The 15338-nt window shown below is 45.3% G+C and overlaps 1 protein-coding gene across 5 annotated transcripts in view; it reads right to left on the reverse strand.

Moving 5' to 3' along the window:
- SULF1 (sulfatase 1) overlaps window positions 1-15338 on the reverse strand; it is a 158235-nt gene that overhangs the window by 8107 nt on the left and 134790 nt on the right. For 4 of the 5 annotated variants that reach the window (XM_006090596.3, XM_023755414.1, XM_023755413.1 and 1 more), the window contains 9 exons: window positions 14439-14691; window positions 12863-12959; window positions 12361-12455; window positions 11970-12035; window positions 8951-9123; window positions 6283-6425; window positions 6065-6188; window positions 3936-3969; window positions 2665-2730 (listed from right to left, as the gene is read on the reverse strand). In XM_006090596.3, coding sequence (XP_006090658.1) covers window positions 2665-2730; window positions 3936-3969; window positions 6065-6188; window positions 6283-6425; window positions 8951-9123; window positions 11970-12035; window positions 12361-12455; window positions 12863-12959; window positions 14439-14691 — 1051 coding nt within the window. The remainder of the gene's footprint in view (window positions 1-2664; window positions 2731-3935; window positions 3970-6064; window positions 6189-6282; window positions 6426-8950; window positions 9124-11969; window positions 12036-12360; window positions 12456-12862; window positions 12960-14438; window positions 14692-15338) is intronic. The other variant, XM_023755415.1, reaches the window with a different exon arrangement.

The following is a 15338-nucleotide window of genomic DNA, read 5'->3' on the forward strand; positions in this document are numbered from 1 at the left end:
GCAGGATACAAAATTAACACCCAGAAATCCATGGTATTTTTATAGACCAATAATGAATTCTCAGAAAGAGAAACTAGACAAACAATCCCATTTATCAGTACAACCAAAAAAATTAAGATACTTAGGAATAAACTTAACCAAGGAGGTAAAAGATTTGTACTCAGAAAACTATAGGACAAAGAAAAAAGAGAGGAAGATATAAACAAGTGGAAGAATAAACTGTATTCATGGGTTGGTAGAACAATTAAAATGTCCATACTACCCAAAGTAATCTATAGATTCACTGCAATCCCTATTAAATTACCAACAGCATATTTCACAGATCTAAAACAAATACTCCAAAAATTATATGGAACCATAAAAAGAGCCCAAATAGCCACAGAAATCTTAAGAACAACAAAGTAGGAGGGGTCACAATAACAGTATCAAGTTATACTATAATCAGAACAACCTGGTACTGGCACAAGAACAGGCATATAGATCAATGGAAAAGAGAACCCAGAAATTGACCCAAGACATATGTTCAATTAATATTTGACAAAGGAGGAAAGAGCATACAATGTAATCAAGATAGTCTCTTCAATAATTGGTGGTGAGAAAATTGGATATATGCAAAAAATGAAACTAGACACCAGCTTACACAATACACAATAAATTAAATGGATAAAAGACTTAAATGTAAGTTGTGAAACCATAAAAATCCTAGAAGAAACCATAGGCAGCAAAATCTCCTATCTCTCATAGTAATATGTTTGCAGATACATCTAGAGCAAACAATACTAAGAAGAAAATAAACGGGACTACATAAAAATAAAAACCTTCTGCATAGCAAAAGAAACCATTTTTTAAAAAATGAAAAGGGAGCCCACTGTCAGGGAGAACATATTTGGCAATGATACATCTGATAAAGGGTTACATCCAAAATATATAAGGAACTCAAACAACAAAACAAAAGGCAAACAATCCAATAAAAAAATGGGCAAATGACCTAAAGAGACACCTCTCTGAAGGGTACATACAGATGGCCAAGAGACATATGAAAACATGCTCAAAGTCACTGGTCATCAGAGAGATGCAAATTCAAATGACAATGAGGTATCACCTCACACTTGTCAGAATGGCTACCATCAACAAATCAACAAACGACAAGTGCTGGCGAGGATGTGGAGAAAAGGGAACCCTAGTACACGGCTGGTTGGAATGCAGACTGGTGCAACCATTATAGAAAACAGTTTGGAGTTTCCTCAAAAAATTAAATATGGAACTGCCAAATATTTGACCCAGTGATCCCACTTCTAGGAATATATCCTAAGAAACCCAAAACACCAATCAGAAAGAATGTTTGCACCCCTACATTCACAGTAGCACAATTTACAATAGCTAAGATCTGGAAACAGCCCAAGTGCCCATCAGCAGGTGAGTGGATAAAAAAGCTATGGAACATTTACATCATGGAATATTATGCAGCAGCAATAAAGAAGGATCTCTTACCTTTTGAGACAGCATGGAGAGACCTGGAGAGTATCATGCTAAGCGAAATAAGCCAGTCAGAGAAAGACAAGTATCACATGACCTCACGCATAGGTGGAATCAAATGAACAAAATAAACTGATAAACAAAATAGATCCAGAGACATAGAAGCATGGAACAGACTGTGGACTCTCAGAGGAAAGGTGGGGGTGAGTGGGTTGTGTGGAAGAGATCCACCAAAGACCTTGTATGCACGTGTGCATTAACGCACAGACACAGATAATAGGTGGTGAAGGCCTGGGGCGGGGATAGGAGTGGGGCTGGGCCATATGTAATACAACAATAAAAGGGGGGACATATGTAATACAGCCAAGGCTTGTGAACCCGAGCAGTGCCGTGGCTGGAGGGCGGCGTGCTGGTATACCCGTCTGGAGATGGCAGCTTCCCGGCAGCTCCACACACACAGTGGCTGCTTCTGCATTTGCTCCCTTTCAATCCCACAGGAGACAGCGAGCAGGGAAAGCCATGTCCAGCTCTGCATTTGGGTGTCCAGTGAGTGCCCAGGTGTGACAGGCAAATGCTCTCAGTAACCCTGTTCCATGATTTCCTGCCCACAACACGGTAGCTGTGGAAAGGTAGCTTGCCTCACCAATGATGGGATGGTGGCTTATGAAATGCCAGTCACTGTGACTTAGTATCCTTAGATCTGGCCTTCGGTAAGGAACAGGTATTCACCCTGCACACACGCTTTCTGTGGCCACAAGACCAGAGAGGGGACTCCATGGACTAAGGTTTTCAAAGCTGTGCCAGTCGACCTCAGAAACGATGGCGTTGGCCCCGTTTAGAGATGGGGGCAGGGATGAGGGAAGGGAGAGCCCCAGGTGCTCGCATTTAACACCAGCTGGAGAGCAGGTAAGCACTCTTCATCTCAAAGGTGTCCAGGGATGACGCGATGGAGAAGAACACGGACTCAGCTCTGACCAGACTGTGTCCTAAATAACCTGTCATATATCCTTTACCTCTCCCATGAGAGACACAAAAGAAGGCCACACCGAAAGCCCCTTAGCTGTAAAACCTGAGCGCATCACAAAATAACCATAAAGACAATATCCAGCATCAGGGCCACTTAACATGTCACACTTTGGAAGTGTCGTTAAGGGCCCCCGGGAGCAGTGCGGGAGTATGGGGTATTACCTCGTCAGCCCATATCCCGGGTGAGACCAGCTTAAGAGGGGGTTCTTCTGCTCGGTCCTACGTGGGCTACGGGTGATGCGGGTCGGGGTAGGGGCAGATCGAGGACAGGAGAGGACAGAGAGGGGAGAAAAAGAAGAGATACAGAAATGTTATCAAGTAGCCTCAGAAGTCCAGCTTTGCTTGTTTCATTTATTTACATCTTCCCACCACCGTTCCTACTGTTTCGCTTCTGGTCCCACTGGAGCAGCCCTCTCAAAGGAGGGACCGGATGGTGGGGGTGGGTGGACAGGGAGCCCTGAAACACCAATGTTCTTTAGTTTCTGAGACGATACCAGTATGGATGGCACCAGTTAAGTCCACGGGCCTTTGATGGACGTTTTTCTCCCCAAAGGATTCATTAACTAGGGTGCTGACACATGGCGCCTCACTTTCCCCGAAACAGAGGTGGTAAGGGCTGACCGTCTTGCCCCACATGGCACCTTCCTGACAAACCCGCCTGAGGTCTATGCTTGGAGTGGAAGGGCTGACGATGCCGGGTGACCAAGTGACATGACCACCAGGCATCTGGGTCCCTGGCCTGGAGCATGAGGAGGTACGAAGGGTGGGTGGGGGTTGGAGGGGGACAAGGTCACTGGGCTGAGGCCTGTTTAGGAAGTGTGTGTGTCGGCAGCATCGTCTCCGAGCTATGGTGCCACCTCCCTGCATGTCTTACTCCTGGTTCCCGTCCCCAGCACCTGCTCTTCAACCACCAACCCCCGCAGAGCCTTGTGAGTCCCATCCCTGCTGCTTTTCAGCAGCAACGCTCATTAAGCAACGCTAACAAGGAACGGCTTCCACTTCCTCCCACTTAAGCTTGAGAAGGCTCCTCAAACCCCCATTACTCTGACTGTGCTCCTGACATTACAGCTCATAAAGATCTCCAACCCGTGTCCATGAAGCCTCTCCAGCGAATCAGCGTGTAAGCACCACAAGGAACATAACTCCCCCTCCCCCTCCCACATCATTCCACGCTCACAAGCATCACTCAGCAAGCACGCGAGCACCGGAGTGAGTCAATGCTCCGGGCCGTCGTGTTGTGACAGTGAGCTGATGTCAAGACCCAAGGACAGATCTGGAACCAAGGGCGCGAGGTGGTGGCCAGTGCCGTTAGGAAAAGCATGCGCCCAGCTATGCTCTGCGCAATGAGGTGAGAAACGGAAATTAGTCGAAATGGCTGGATCATGCAGTTATTGGGAAAGAAGCTGCCAGGGAGAATAAAAAAGGGTGAATACCTGTGTAGGTCATAGCTTCCTCCATCTTTATTCCCTGACGGAGGAAAATACAAGAGGAATTTATGTTAGTGTGAGGACTCACAAAACCGTTCACTACATAGACTTCCCATGCACAACACCTAAGTCCTAGAAAGAAACAAAATCTGTTAAATACCGACCGTGCCGAAGTCCAACAGAGCTTTTCTATTGGGTTCAAAGTGAGGGTCAAAAGCTATAAATAAAGAGGTTTAAGATAAATCACATAAGAGCTTTCACATGAAAGGGGGCGGGGGGAGAAAGGAGGAGAGGCCTTGTAAAAACAGCCAGAAAGTGCTTCCAGAAGTCTGTGCAAGTCTCGGTAAAAGTTACATTTTGGTTATTTTTAGACAAAACACTTGGAAAAAAAGGGCCAATAATCACCTCCCTTAGGAACTGTCTAGAAAGTGGGGAGGACGACGTGAAGTCTGAGGGCAGTAACTGCGCCCACCTGGCGGGTCCCTTCGCCGTGAATCCGCTCGGTCAGGTTTCACTGAGAGTTGTTATGTCATCACCAATAAGCGGGCTGTGCTCCTTGGGGGAGAAGTATCTGGGTGTCATGTTTCCAGTGCCTCTAAGAGTTGCTTTAGTTTCCAGGCCTTTGTGGGCTTTTTTTTCCTTCTTTCTTTCTTTTTGTAAGATTTGAAGAAAAGGTTAACAGATAAGCAGGGGCCATGAACAGATTTGAGCAGAGTGGGGTCAGTGACCAAAAGACCTAGTTTGCGAGTCGGGACTGGACTCTTCTGGCTGCCACTCCTTTCCCTGAGGTGCTAGCTGAGTGGTGTTGATGGAAGCTGACACAGGGCCCCTCTTATGGGATTTATAACTTCTTACGGGGCTCTCACGGCTCGAAAGCCTTCAGGACCAACAGTGGTGGGAATGTCAGGTGGGGATGTTGGCCCTTTTAGGGTCCCCCCTACCCCCCACCTTTCAAGTCAATGACCCAGGGAGCTGCTCGGGACCCACCGAGACACAGGCTGTGAAGGGCACAGAAAACTCAGCCTCACATAGAGGTTCCTGCAAATGGCTCCCTGCAGCCTGTGCCCAGCTCTTCACCCTTTGGGGTTGGTCTGCTATGCCGTCACCATGGCCTTGGCCAGCTTTTGGTCCTCCTCCTTCCTTCTGCGGACAGCTGCTATTTACATTTCTATGAGAAGCCTGAGAAAATAGGTATTCTCATTCATGGTGGGACGGACAGTGCATCCCCACGGGCCAAAGGAGAAATAAATTAAGCACTGCAGACCAGGGAGGGAACATCTGCTCCATTCCACGCAGGCCCTCTTATCCTTTTAGATCCCAAGACAATGAATGGCTCAAGTAGCTCTAATTTCAGATGTAAAATCCCAGCGAGAGAAATCAATGCACGAGGTCACGGGCTTGGGTCCAACTGGGGGAGCTCCAAATTGTGATAAGCAAAAACAGGGCACAGTGTGCTTCCATCCAAATTCTCTCTCTCAAAAAAAAAATAGGATCTCCTGGTTTACCTAGGTCAGTGATGGCGTGTCAGCATTTTGAAAAACCCTAACTTAACTCTGGTGCCGTGTCACATACAGAAATTTTTTGATATTTGCAACCATAGTAAAACAAAGACTTATATTTTTGATATTTATTTTATATATTTAAATGCCATTTAACAAAGAAAAATCAACCAAAAAAATGAGTTCATGTTCACCTCTGACACGCGTGTCATAGGTTCGCCATCACTGACCTAGAGTATATCTTATGACTGTTGACAGCAAAAATAAATCAGGAGGAAAACCTAGAGAGAGCTCGGCATTTTCAAACAAAAAACCCAGAGAGAGCTCGGCATTTTCAAACAAAATACCAAAACCATGCTTTCATCCCAGGGAATGCTTCTATCTGGAACCGAGGTTTACTAACAGAAGCCCTGTGGGAGAGACTGGGACAAAACGCTCACCAAATCTCCTGGTGCATTCCATTTTTCATTCAGGCACCCAGAGCTAAATTTAGAGAAGAAATTGTGTTTGGAACTGCCTGGGCCGATCTCCCTGCACGTGTATGTTTCTATGCATATAAACATTTCCAAGGCAGGGAACTTGAAAACACAAAGAATTTTCCAGGTAACATAGAAAAAAAAAACCGTGTTTCCTTACCCACGTCAAGGCCCTTAGGTCTGGGGTTGCACTGCTTATACCCTTGGCAGCTTCTGAGTTCCATGAGCTGGATGTGCAGCTGATTCAAAATGCCCCGCTCCACCGTGTGCACCGTGTTCGTGAGCTGTGGGCGGAGAGGCCGGGACGGTCTAGTTAGGCTCCTGTTCTGCTTATTCTATTCTCAATCTCCTCCTCGGGACGAAAACACGCGGACTTACCTGATAAGGATCTGTATTCATATCAAAATACTCCAAAAAGCCAGTGGCGAACTCGCAGAAAAGAAAATTATGCGTCTCATTAACTGTCCGCAAACACCAGTAGGTGTTGTTGTTAGAACTCGTGCAAGCACAGAAAGAGCCCACTGTGGGTAGAAAAGAAAACACAATGAAAGGATGGAAGAACGGAGGCAGGCTAGCCATTCCAACGCTGCCTCGTCATTACGCTGTAAGATTCACATTCTTTCTTAAAAGTCCTCTGTGGTAGATAGTAATAACTAATCCCGCCCCCCCCCCCCCTTTGTGTACAGATTTGCTGTGAGATGTGAGTTGATGTGACCTTGGACCAGGTGGTTTGCTTCTTTGTTTACTTGTGTGTTTATTCAGCTAATATTTTGAGCATCAACTTTGTGTTGGGGTTCAGCATCTCACAGGCATGGTCTGGTCTCTTAAGAAACATACAGTCTAGTTGGAGAGACAAATGTTAAGCAAAAACAAAAGCAGAAATCTTAGAAAAAACCCCACACAAACCGTGTAATTACAGAAGTGCTAAGTTCTACAGAGAAAACGAATGGGCTGACAGTATAGAAAAGAGGCTTACGTCGCCCTAGGCACTGGGGAGGGCTCCGTGAGAAGTGACGTTACAGGTGAGCAGGTCTGTGATAGGCACAGGGCTATGGCTAAGTGCTGGGTCGAAAGCCTTTCAGGGACCAGTGTGTGCAAAGGCCCTGAGGTGGGAGGGAGCTTCGGGTGCTTGAGGAGAGAGAAAAGCCGAGTGGCTGATGTAGGTGAGCGTGGGAGGAGATGCGTCAGAGGAAAGCAGGAATGTGGACACAGGGCTTTGTTACATGATAAGGATTTTGCTCTTTCTCCTACGAAAAACCGGATGTCATTAAGTGATGACTCTAAATCCTCTGAGCAGAACAGACTGGCAATAGCCAGAGGAGAGTCTGGGAGACACAGGTTTTGCAGAGGTTGAGGTAAGAAATGGTGGGATGGTCACAGCTCAGAAGGGTGCAGCTGATAGAGGTCTGAGTCACCTCCCGTGGGAGTTACGAGCAAACTGCAACTTCACGTTTCTCAATACTCCATCTCTGAAGGGGCTTGCCAGCCCTGACAGCACATCTGTCACTTCCTCAGGACCCGCTCCTGCTTTTCCCTCTGCCTGGGCTGTTGCCCCCTCCCGCTCAGGACCCCTTCCACACCGACTGCTTCTTTGAATCCTTTAGGTTTCAGCTTAAATGTCACCTCTTCAGAAAGGCCCATCGGCTCCACCCTCTCAAAATGGTCCCTTTTAAATAACGTCAATAACCGCCTCCTTATAGCATCACCACACTTTGTAATTATTTCACTTTCTTTTTATGGTACCTCACCCCGCCCCCACTAGAATATAAGTGTCATGAAGTACGTCTTGTTCATTGTTGTGTCCGCAGGGCTCAGCCCAGGGCCTGGCGGAGAACAGACCCCAGCCATCTGAATGACCCTCAGAGATCCCCGCACCCGCTTTAGGAAAGCACATTAAAAGTTAAATGCTGCACCTTGAAGAGTTTGCTCAGCCTTCATGCGACTGTAGACTTCAATGCAAACACGGACACTAAGATAAGCATCAAGGCAGTAAAACAAAAAGCTGCACAGATAAGCCCTAGGCAACCCCCCACCCCCCGCACTGCCCCTCACTCCCCGAGAATAGTCTGGGGTTCCTGCACATCTCCAAATCCCAGTTTGAGAAACACTGACCCAGGGGGTGTTCCAACTACTCCATGGGATGACAGGCCTTCAGTCAGATAACATGCCACAGAAGTTAGGGTGTCATTTCTCTGTGACCCAAACCACCATAGCAATATAAGCATTCATTGAAAATACAGAAGTGTGGCCCTGGCTGGTTTGGCTCAGTGGTTGGAGCGTTGGCCCATGGATGGGAGGGTCATGGGTTCGATTCCCAGTCAAGGGCACGTACCTCAGTTGCAGTCCCTCCCCGCCTCAGTCTGGGCAAGTGCGGGAGGCAATCAGTCGATGTGTCTCTTTCACATTGATCTTTCTCTCTCTCTCTCTCCTCCTCCTCCCTTTCTCCCACTCTCTCTCTCTAAAGATCAATGGGAAAAATATCCTCGGATAAGAATTAAAACAAACAAGTGCACAAGTGTATTCCATATCCTCAGAATCCTGTAAAACCAGACACTATGCGGTGTCCCTAATAATCTGCAAGCACAGTGCCAGGTACTGAAGGGGACTGACTCAGTAGGATGTGGACCCTGCCTTTGAGGAGCTTCACTTCCTGTATTATACACAGAGTACACACTTGAACTAGAGCAGAAACAACACATATTTGGGGCAAAGTTGTCATTGTTATTTAGTTGATTTGCTATAGAGCAGTCTTCCTGGGAGGCTGGGTACTGTGGGAAACATCAGGAGGAAAACCCAGAGAGAGCTCGGCATTTTCAAACAAAATACCAAAACAAATTTCTAAAAAATAAATAAATAAAAAGCAATGTCTGGCAAAATGATTCTAGTTGCCAGTATGGAAAATAATATGCGGCTCCTCTCTCGGATGATTCCAGAGTCCGGGTTGCATCTGCTGAAAGCCTCATCTCAATGCCTGCAGTTGAGTCACGGTGTCTCTGTGGCGGCCGTAGGGGCAGTAAGTGGCAGTTAGAAAGAACGAGGGACTCACGGTTCCAGAAGGGGGCCGTCTGCCAGTGGTTGTTGTCGTGAGTGAAGCAGGTCAGGCCGGGAAGGCTGCACTCCTCCCCCTTCCTCTGGCGCTTCTTCTCCTTCCTCTCCTTCCTCCTCCTCCGATTCTCCTTGAAAAGCTGCAGCTTGCTGTCCACTTCTTGAGCGGCCTCCCTATTCCCATAGAAGGGATATTGTTTTTTGTTTTTAACATTCCATCAAAAGACTACTAGATTTAATAAATGAATCCAGCAATGTAGCAGAATTATAAAATTAACACCCAGAAATTTATGGCATTTTTATACACCAATAATGAACTCTCAGAGAAACTAAAAAAAAAAAAAATCTCATTTACCATTGCAACAAAAAAAGATACTTAGGGATAAACTTAACCAAGGAGGTAAAAGACTTGTACTCGGAAAACTATAGGACATTGAAAAAAGAGATAGAGGAAGACATAAACAAGTGGTAGAACATACCGTGTTCATGGATTGGTAGAATTCACATCATTAAAATGTCCATACTACCCAAAACAATCTATAGATTCAACACAATCCCTATTAAAATACCAACAGCATATTTCACAGACCTAGAACAAAATCTCCAAAAATTTAGATGGAATAAAAAAAGACTCCAAATAGCTGCAGCAATCTTGAGAGTTGGAGGGATCACAATACCAGATATCAAGTTATACTATAAAGCCATTGTACTCAAAACAGCCTGGTACTGGCGCAAGAACAGGCAGATAGACCAATGGAACAGAACAGAGAACCCAGAAATTGACCCAAGCCATTATGCTCAATTAATATTTGACAAAGGAGGCAAGAGCATACAATGGAGTCAAGACAGTCTCTTCAATAAATGGTGTTGGGAAAATTGGACAGATAAATACAAAAAAAAGTGAAATTAGACCACCAAATTACACCATACACAAAAATAAACTCAAAGTGGATAAAAGACTTAAATATAAGATGTGAAACCATAAAAATCCTAGAAGAAACCATAGGCAGCAAAATCTCAGACATCTCTGGTAGCAATATGTTTATCAACACATCTCCTAGGGCAAAGGAAACTAAGGAGAAAATAAACAAATGGGACTACATTAAAATAAAAAGCTTCTGCACAGCAAAAGAAACCATCAACAAAATAACAAGAGGACCCACTGCATGGGAGAACTTATTTGCCAATGATACATCCAATAAGGGGTTAATCTCCAAAATTTATAGGGAACTCATACAACTTAACAAAAGGAAGATAATCCAATTAAAAATGGGCAAAGCACCCTAATAGACACTTCTCCAAAGTGGACATATAGAAGTCTAAGAGGTATATGAAAAAATACCTGGGAGATGCAAATTAAAACAACAATGAGGTATCACCTCACACCTGTCAGAATGGCTACCATCAACAAATCAACAAAGGACAAGTGTTGGCGAGGATGTGGAGAAAAGGAAACCCTAATGGGAATGCAGACTGGTGCAGCCTCTGTGGAGAACAGTATGGAGTTTCCTCAAAAAATAAAAAATGGAACTCCTATTTGACCCAGAGATCCCTCTTCTAGGAATATATCCTAAGAAATCAGAAACACCAATCAGAAAGAATATATGCACCCCTATGTTCATAGCAGCACAATTTATAATAGCTAAGATTTGGAAACAGCCTAAGTGCCCATCAGCAAATGAGTGGATTAAAAAAACTGTGGTACATTTACACAGTGGAATACTGTGCAGCTATAAGAAAAGAAAACTCTTACCATTGCAACAGCATGGATGGGCCTGGAGAACATTATGCTAAGTGAAATCAGCCAGTCAGAGAAAAATAAGTATCACATGATCTCACTTATATGTGGAATCTAATGAACAACATAAACCGATGAACAAAAGTAGATCGAGAGACATGGAAGCATTGAACAGACTGTCAAACCTTAGAGGGAAGGCGGGGAGGTGGGTGGAAAGAGATCAACCAATGAACTTGTATGCATACATGCATAACCCATGGACACAGACAATAGGGTGGTGAAGGCTTGGGGTGGGGGCTGAGGGAGGGCTGGGAGAGGTCAATGGGGGAAAAAGGGAGCATATGTAATACTTTCAACAATAAAGATTTAAAAAGAAAAAAAAGAAAACTTAAGGAAAAAAAACAAAGCTCATAATTAAAAAAAAAAAAGAGGGGGGATATTTTTAATGACCAGAAAGCAACTTCTTAGTTAAAAATAGGATTATTGCTATAAACCTTTCACAAGCATTTAGGCACACGATAACAGACATGCAATAACAGACCACTTTTATCTTCCACAGAGGCCCTCCAATGAGCAATAGGACAAGTTCACTGTGACAGCTCTCTCGGAATTCTCCCTCAACAACATCAGCGCTTTCTTCCTTGTTGAGTAGCAGAGTCTGCTAGCTCCCTCTCTGGACAAATGGCTTCACTCCCTGGTGGCTCAGAGCCGGCAGCCATGAAGTCAACGGTTGGATTAGATGGCTTGCATTAGGAGGTTTCTAAAATTCTCTGACCAATTCGACAATATAGGCTTGGGTAGAATTGTCGTCTTTTTGTTATCTTGGTTTTTCCAGAAGGGCTCAAAATTTTGTTGAGACTCAAATACTAAATCCCCTTCCCTGGCCAATTTTACTTATTATTTAAAAAATATGTGTATTTCTTCCAACTTTCAGAATTCCCCATGATGGCTGGCTGCTCTCTAGAACACACTGAGCTAATCCAGAGAGGCCATCTCCCAGGCAGCGTGCACAGAAAGCCGAGCCTGCACGGAGTGAAATCCAGGTACCACGCGAGCATCGGCAAGAGCCCACACAGAATCAGAGCGGCACCCCGCTCGGCTGCCCCTGAGGGGGCCATGGCATCGCCAGGCGCTTGGCAAGGTGTGGGCTTGCTCTCACCGTCTGGAGCTACATGCCTTCCCAGTTGCATCTACTTTTTTCCACGCAGGAGTCCCTGCAGCCTTTCAGAAGCGCCTAGTGGACAGTCCTTCACTCCCACAAATGAAGGAAACAGTCACTTACTTGAATGGGTGGAGATGGCTCTTTAATTTCTCTTGCTTTTTTACACCTTTTTCTTTATTGTAGTAGCTACAGGCAAGAAGATGAGAAAGTGAGTCTTCATCAGCATGCATTTGTCAAACAGCTTATTTTATAACAAGAAAGCAAATAGAAGGCAGTTACTTTGTTGTAACTATCTCAGTTTAATGGAACTTTTAAATGTTTTTCCCCCCTTAACTATCTACTTAGGTTTATGACATTTAATTCGACCAAGATATTTTAGGCCATTACTAATACGTGATAATTCATTCTATTAAGCTTTCTGTTGGTAAAAGAGAGAAGCAGGCCTAATGCTAAACAGGCCTGTGGAAAAAATGAGTTTGGAAAGGAGACCACGGAAGGGGCCCACGCTCACCTCTGTTTACTGCAGACACACTCCTCGGGCTTCCTCCTCTTCAAGTGCCCCCTCACTTCTCTTAAATTCTTAATTTTATCCTGCAAAGCTTCAATCTGGGAAACAGGCAATTCAACAATTACATTTGCAGGATTTTCTGTGCTAACTACCTCCCTTCTCACCTTATTTCTGTGCTCCACAATCATAGCCATTCACCTGAGATGATAATTTGGGGGCAAACTGAGCATAGAATCTATTTCCCTGTATATTCCAACGGATGTCTTATCATAAACATGAGCAGAAGTCTCTTAGAACCGAATTATTTTCTCATAGAAATTTCAGAAGGTCATTGAGCCGGTTCCCATTCTTTCCGCACACTCTGTTTTTTGGTCAGGACTCTCACTATCTCACTGGAGAACGAGAAACACCTTGCTATTCTATTTTCCACATAATTATAAACAGATGAAGGGCACACACAGTATGTTCCACCGATAGGGCTTCCAATCTCGTGGCCACGGCTCACCTCTTTGTCAATGTATGCCTTGTGGTCCTTCCACGCTCTGGCTGACTGATAGAGTTCTCTCTCACAATGGATGGTATCGTTTGGAAGAATAAAGCACCTGCCAAGGCAAACAAGAAGCATTAGAAATAGGTTTATATTCTAAGATTAAGAAGAGTATTAGAAATAGCAAAGGGAACTTAATTGTCCTCTAAACCCTTAATTTGGGAACAAGCTATAGTTTGCAGCTGAGCCATGGAGCACGATAAGTGGGTGTGGGTAGAGCAGTGGTTCTCAACCTTGGCTGCACATTAGAATCACCCGGGGATCTTTTTAAAATCCTGATTTCTGGGCCTCATCCTCCGGAAATTCTGTTTCTTCGTTATGGGATGGGGCCACAACATTAGTAACAAAGAAACAGAATTTCCGAAGGATGAGGCCCAGAAATCAGAATTTTAAAAAGATTCCCAGGTGATTCTAATGTGCAGCCAAGGTTGAGAACCACCGGGGGTAGAGGATGCTTAGTGATCATCACTCAGATCACCTTTTGAGGCAGCTCTCAATGTTCCCATCCCCATGAAAAGATAACACTCAGGTTTTGAAAGCCCCATCAAATATTGTAGGAAAAAAAGGAGGCGTCCACAGCTATCATGGAAATGACTGGCTTGATGAGATGCAGTTCGAAGGGGCTTATTCATCGCATTCATTTCATTGCAAAGAGCCTGCCTGAAGTGCCCCGTTACATCTGAAGCAAAGCAGCAGCCCCAGGGATAGAGAGCTGGTGGGATATGAGGTCGACACATAACGTAAGAGAAACAAATCCTGGTCTCAATCTCTAAGCATAGAACTTAACAGCCACAGGCACCTGGGGACCAGTCCCAGAGATAAACATCTCGGCAGAGCTCGTGGCATCCTGCCTCCCCAAAGGGATGAAATGAAAGACAAAACAAAGATTTTGCTAATAAATTCAGAGAGAAATTACTTCTCGGTCAAAGGAATAAGTCGTTTGGAACGAACTGAAAAACCAAGCTAGCCCATTAAAGCCGAGGGGAGCCATTCCCTACCCCCCCACCCCCCACCCCCCGTCTCAGCGACTCCTGAGGCCCTTGCCCTTCAGGATCCGGACAGGTGAGGTGTTCCTGCGTCTCACGTCCATTCCCAGCCTACGCCATCTCTCTGGGAGCTTCTCCCTTGATCTGTGCCTCATTTCTGAGGCCGTGACTGCATCTACTCTGAGCCACAGTGACCACCAGCATGAGGAGCCCCTAACCAGTCTGGGTGATGGTTTCCCACCGTTTTCTAGATGCCCACAAAGGTAGCTGCTGAACGCAGCGCTCCATGCCTGCTAAGTCAAGATGTGGCAGAATCACTCTGGCTCAATTCCCAGCTGACCAGCCTCAATGTGAAACTGAACCCAAGCCACACCCCCATGTCTACTATTGTTTGGGCTGCTTGTTGCTTCCTTAACCCCCATTGTTATGTGGGAGGGCCCTGGACATCATCTTGCTGAATGACATTACTCTTCTTACAGGGACCAAATGGTGGTAGTAGGCGGGGATGACTTTGAACCCAACCCTTTGAACACACGAAGCCTTCCTACTTGTGGGTCACTCGGACGGTGGTGGGCAGGCCCACAGCATTGCCACTGGTGGCCAGCATGGCGTCCCCGTTGCCACCGTTGGCAGCTTGGCGACCTCCTGGCCCCTTGTGGCCTTCGTCATGACGCTTGGCAATGCTTCTTGGCTGCAACACTTGCAGTTCCTCTTCTTCCAGGTTTATGTCATATACTTCGCCTTCAAATTCGACGGACAAGGACCGAGTCTGCCGAGTGTGGACAAACCTGGGCTTGTACTCTGGAAATAAGGGAAGATACGTTAATATGGTGTCCAGATGTACCTTAGGAGAGAAGAAAATGATCACGTGGCTCGATGAGCATTTTGGAAAGGGGCATACAGTACACAGAGGGGCACCATGGTGGTGTGATGGCCACCATGCTTCTCTGGCCTCGGGCCCTTCCTCACCGCTGAGGGGGTAGGTCTGAGTGATTGCTAAGACCCTTCCCACTAAGGGCAGGCTGTGAACTTCTACAGTGAGTTTTCAACATAAACTACGAAGGCAGTGTGAATAAAACTATAGCCCCATTATGGTATTAATAATGACAACTCATTTTTTGAGCTTTTGCTATGTATTATTCATCTCTAATCTTAAAAGACAGGTATTATTATAAATCTTTACATTAAATAATATCAGATTATCCAAACAGGCTGATGAATTTGGTGTCCTTATTTTATGGATGAGAGAACTGGAGCTTTGAATGTTATGTACATTTTGCAAGGTGATACAGCCAGTAAGGTTAGATTCTAAGTAATTCAGCTTCTAAAAACCAAAGAGTCTTCCTACTACATTGAGATGCTCTTGCAAAAAGGCAAATGCTCTAGACTCCTGCTATTGGCACAAATAACAGAGGATTACCCTAAGGAAAACTGAATTCGGCACATGC

The sequence above is a fragment of the Myotis lucifugus genome, unplaced genomic scaffold, assembly GCF_000147115.1.
Source record: "Myotis lucifugus unplaced genomic scaffold, Myoluc2.0 scaffold_77, whole genome shotgun sequence".
NCBI lineage: Eukaryota > Metazoa > Chordata > Mammalia > Chiroptera > Vespertilionidae > Myotis > Myotis lucifugus.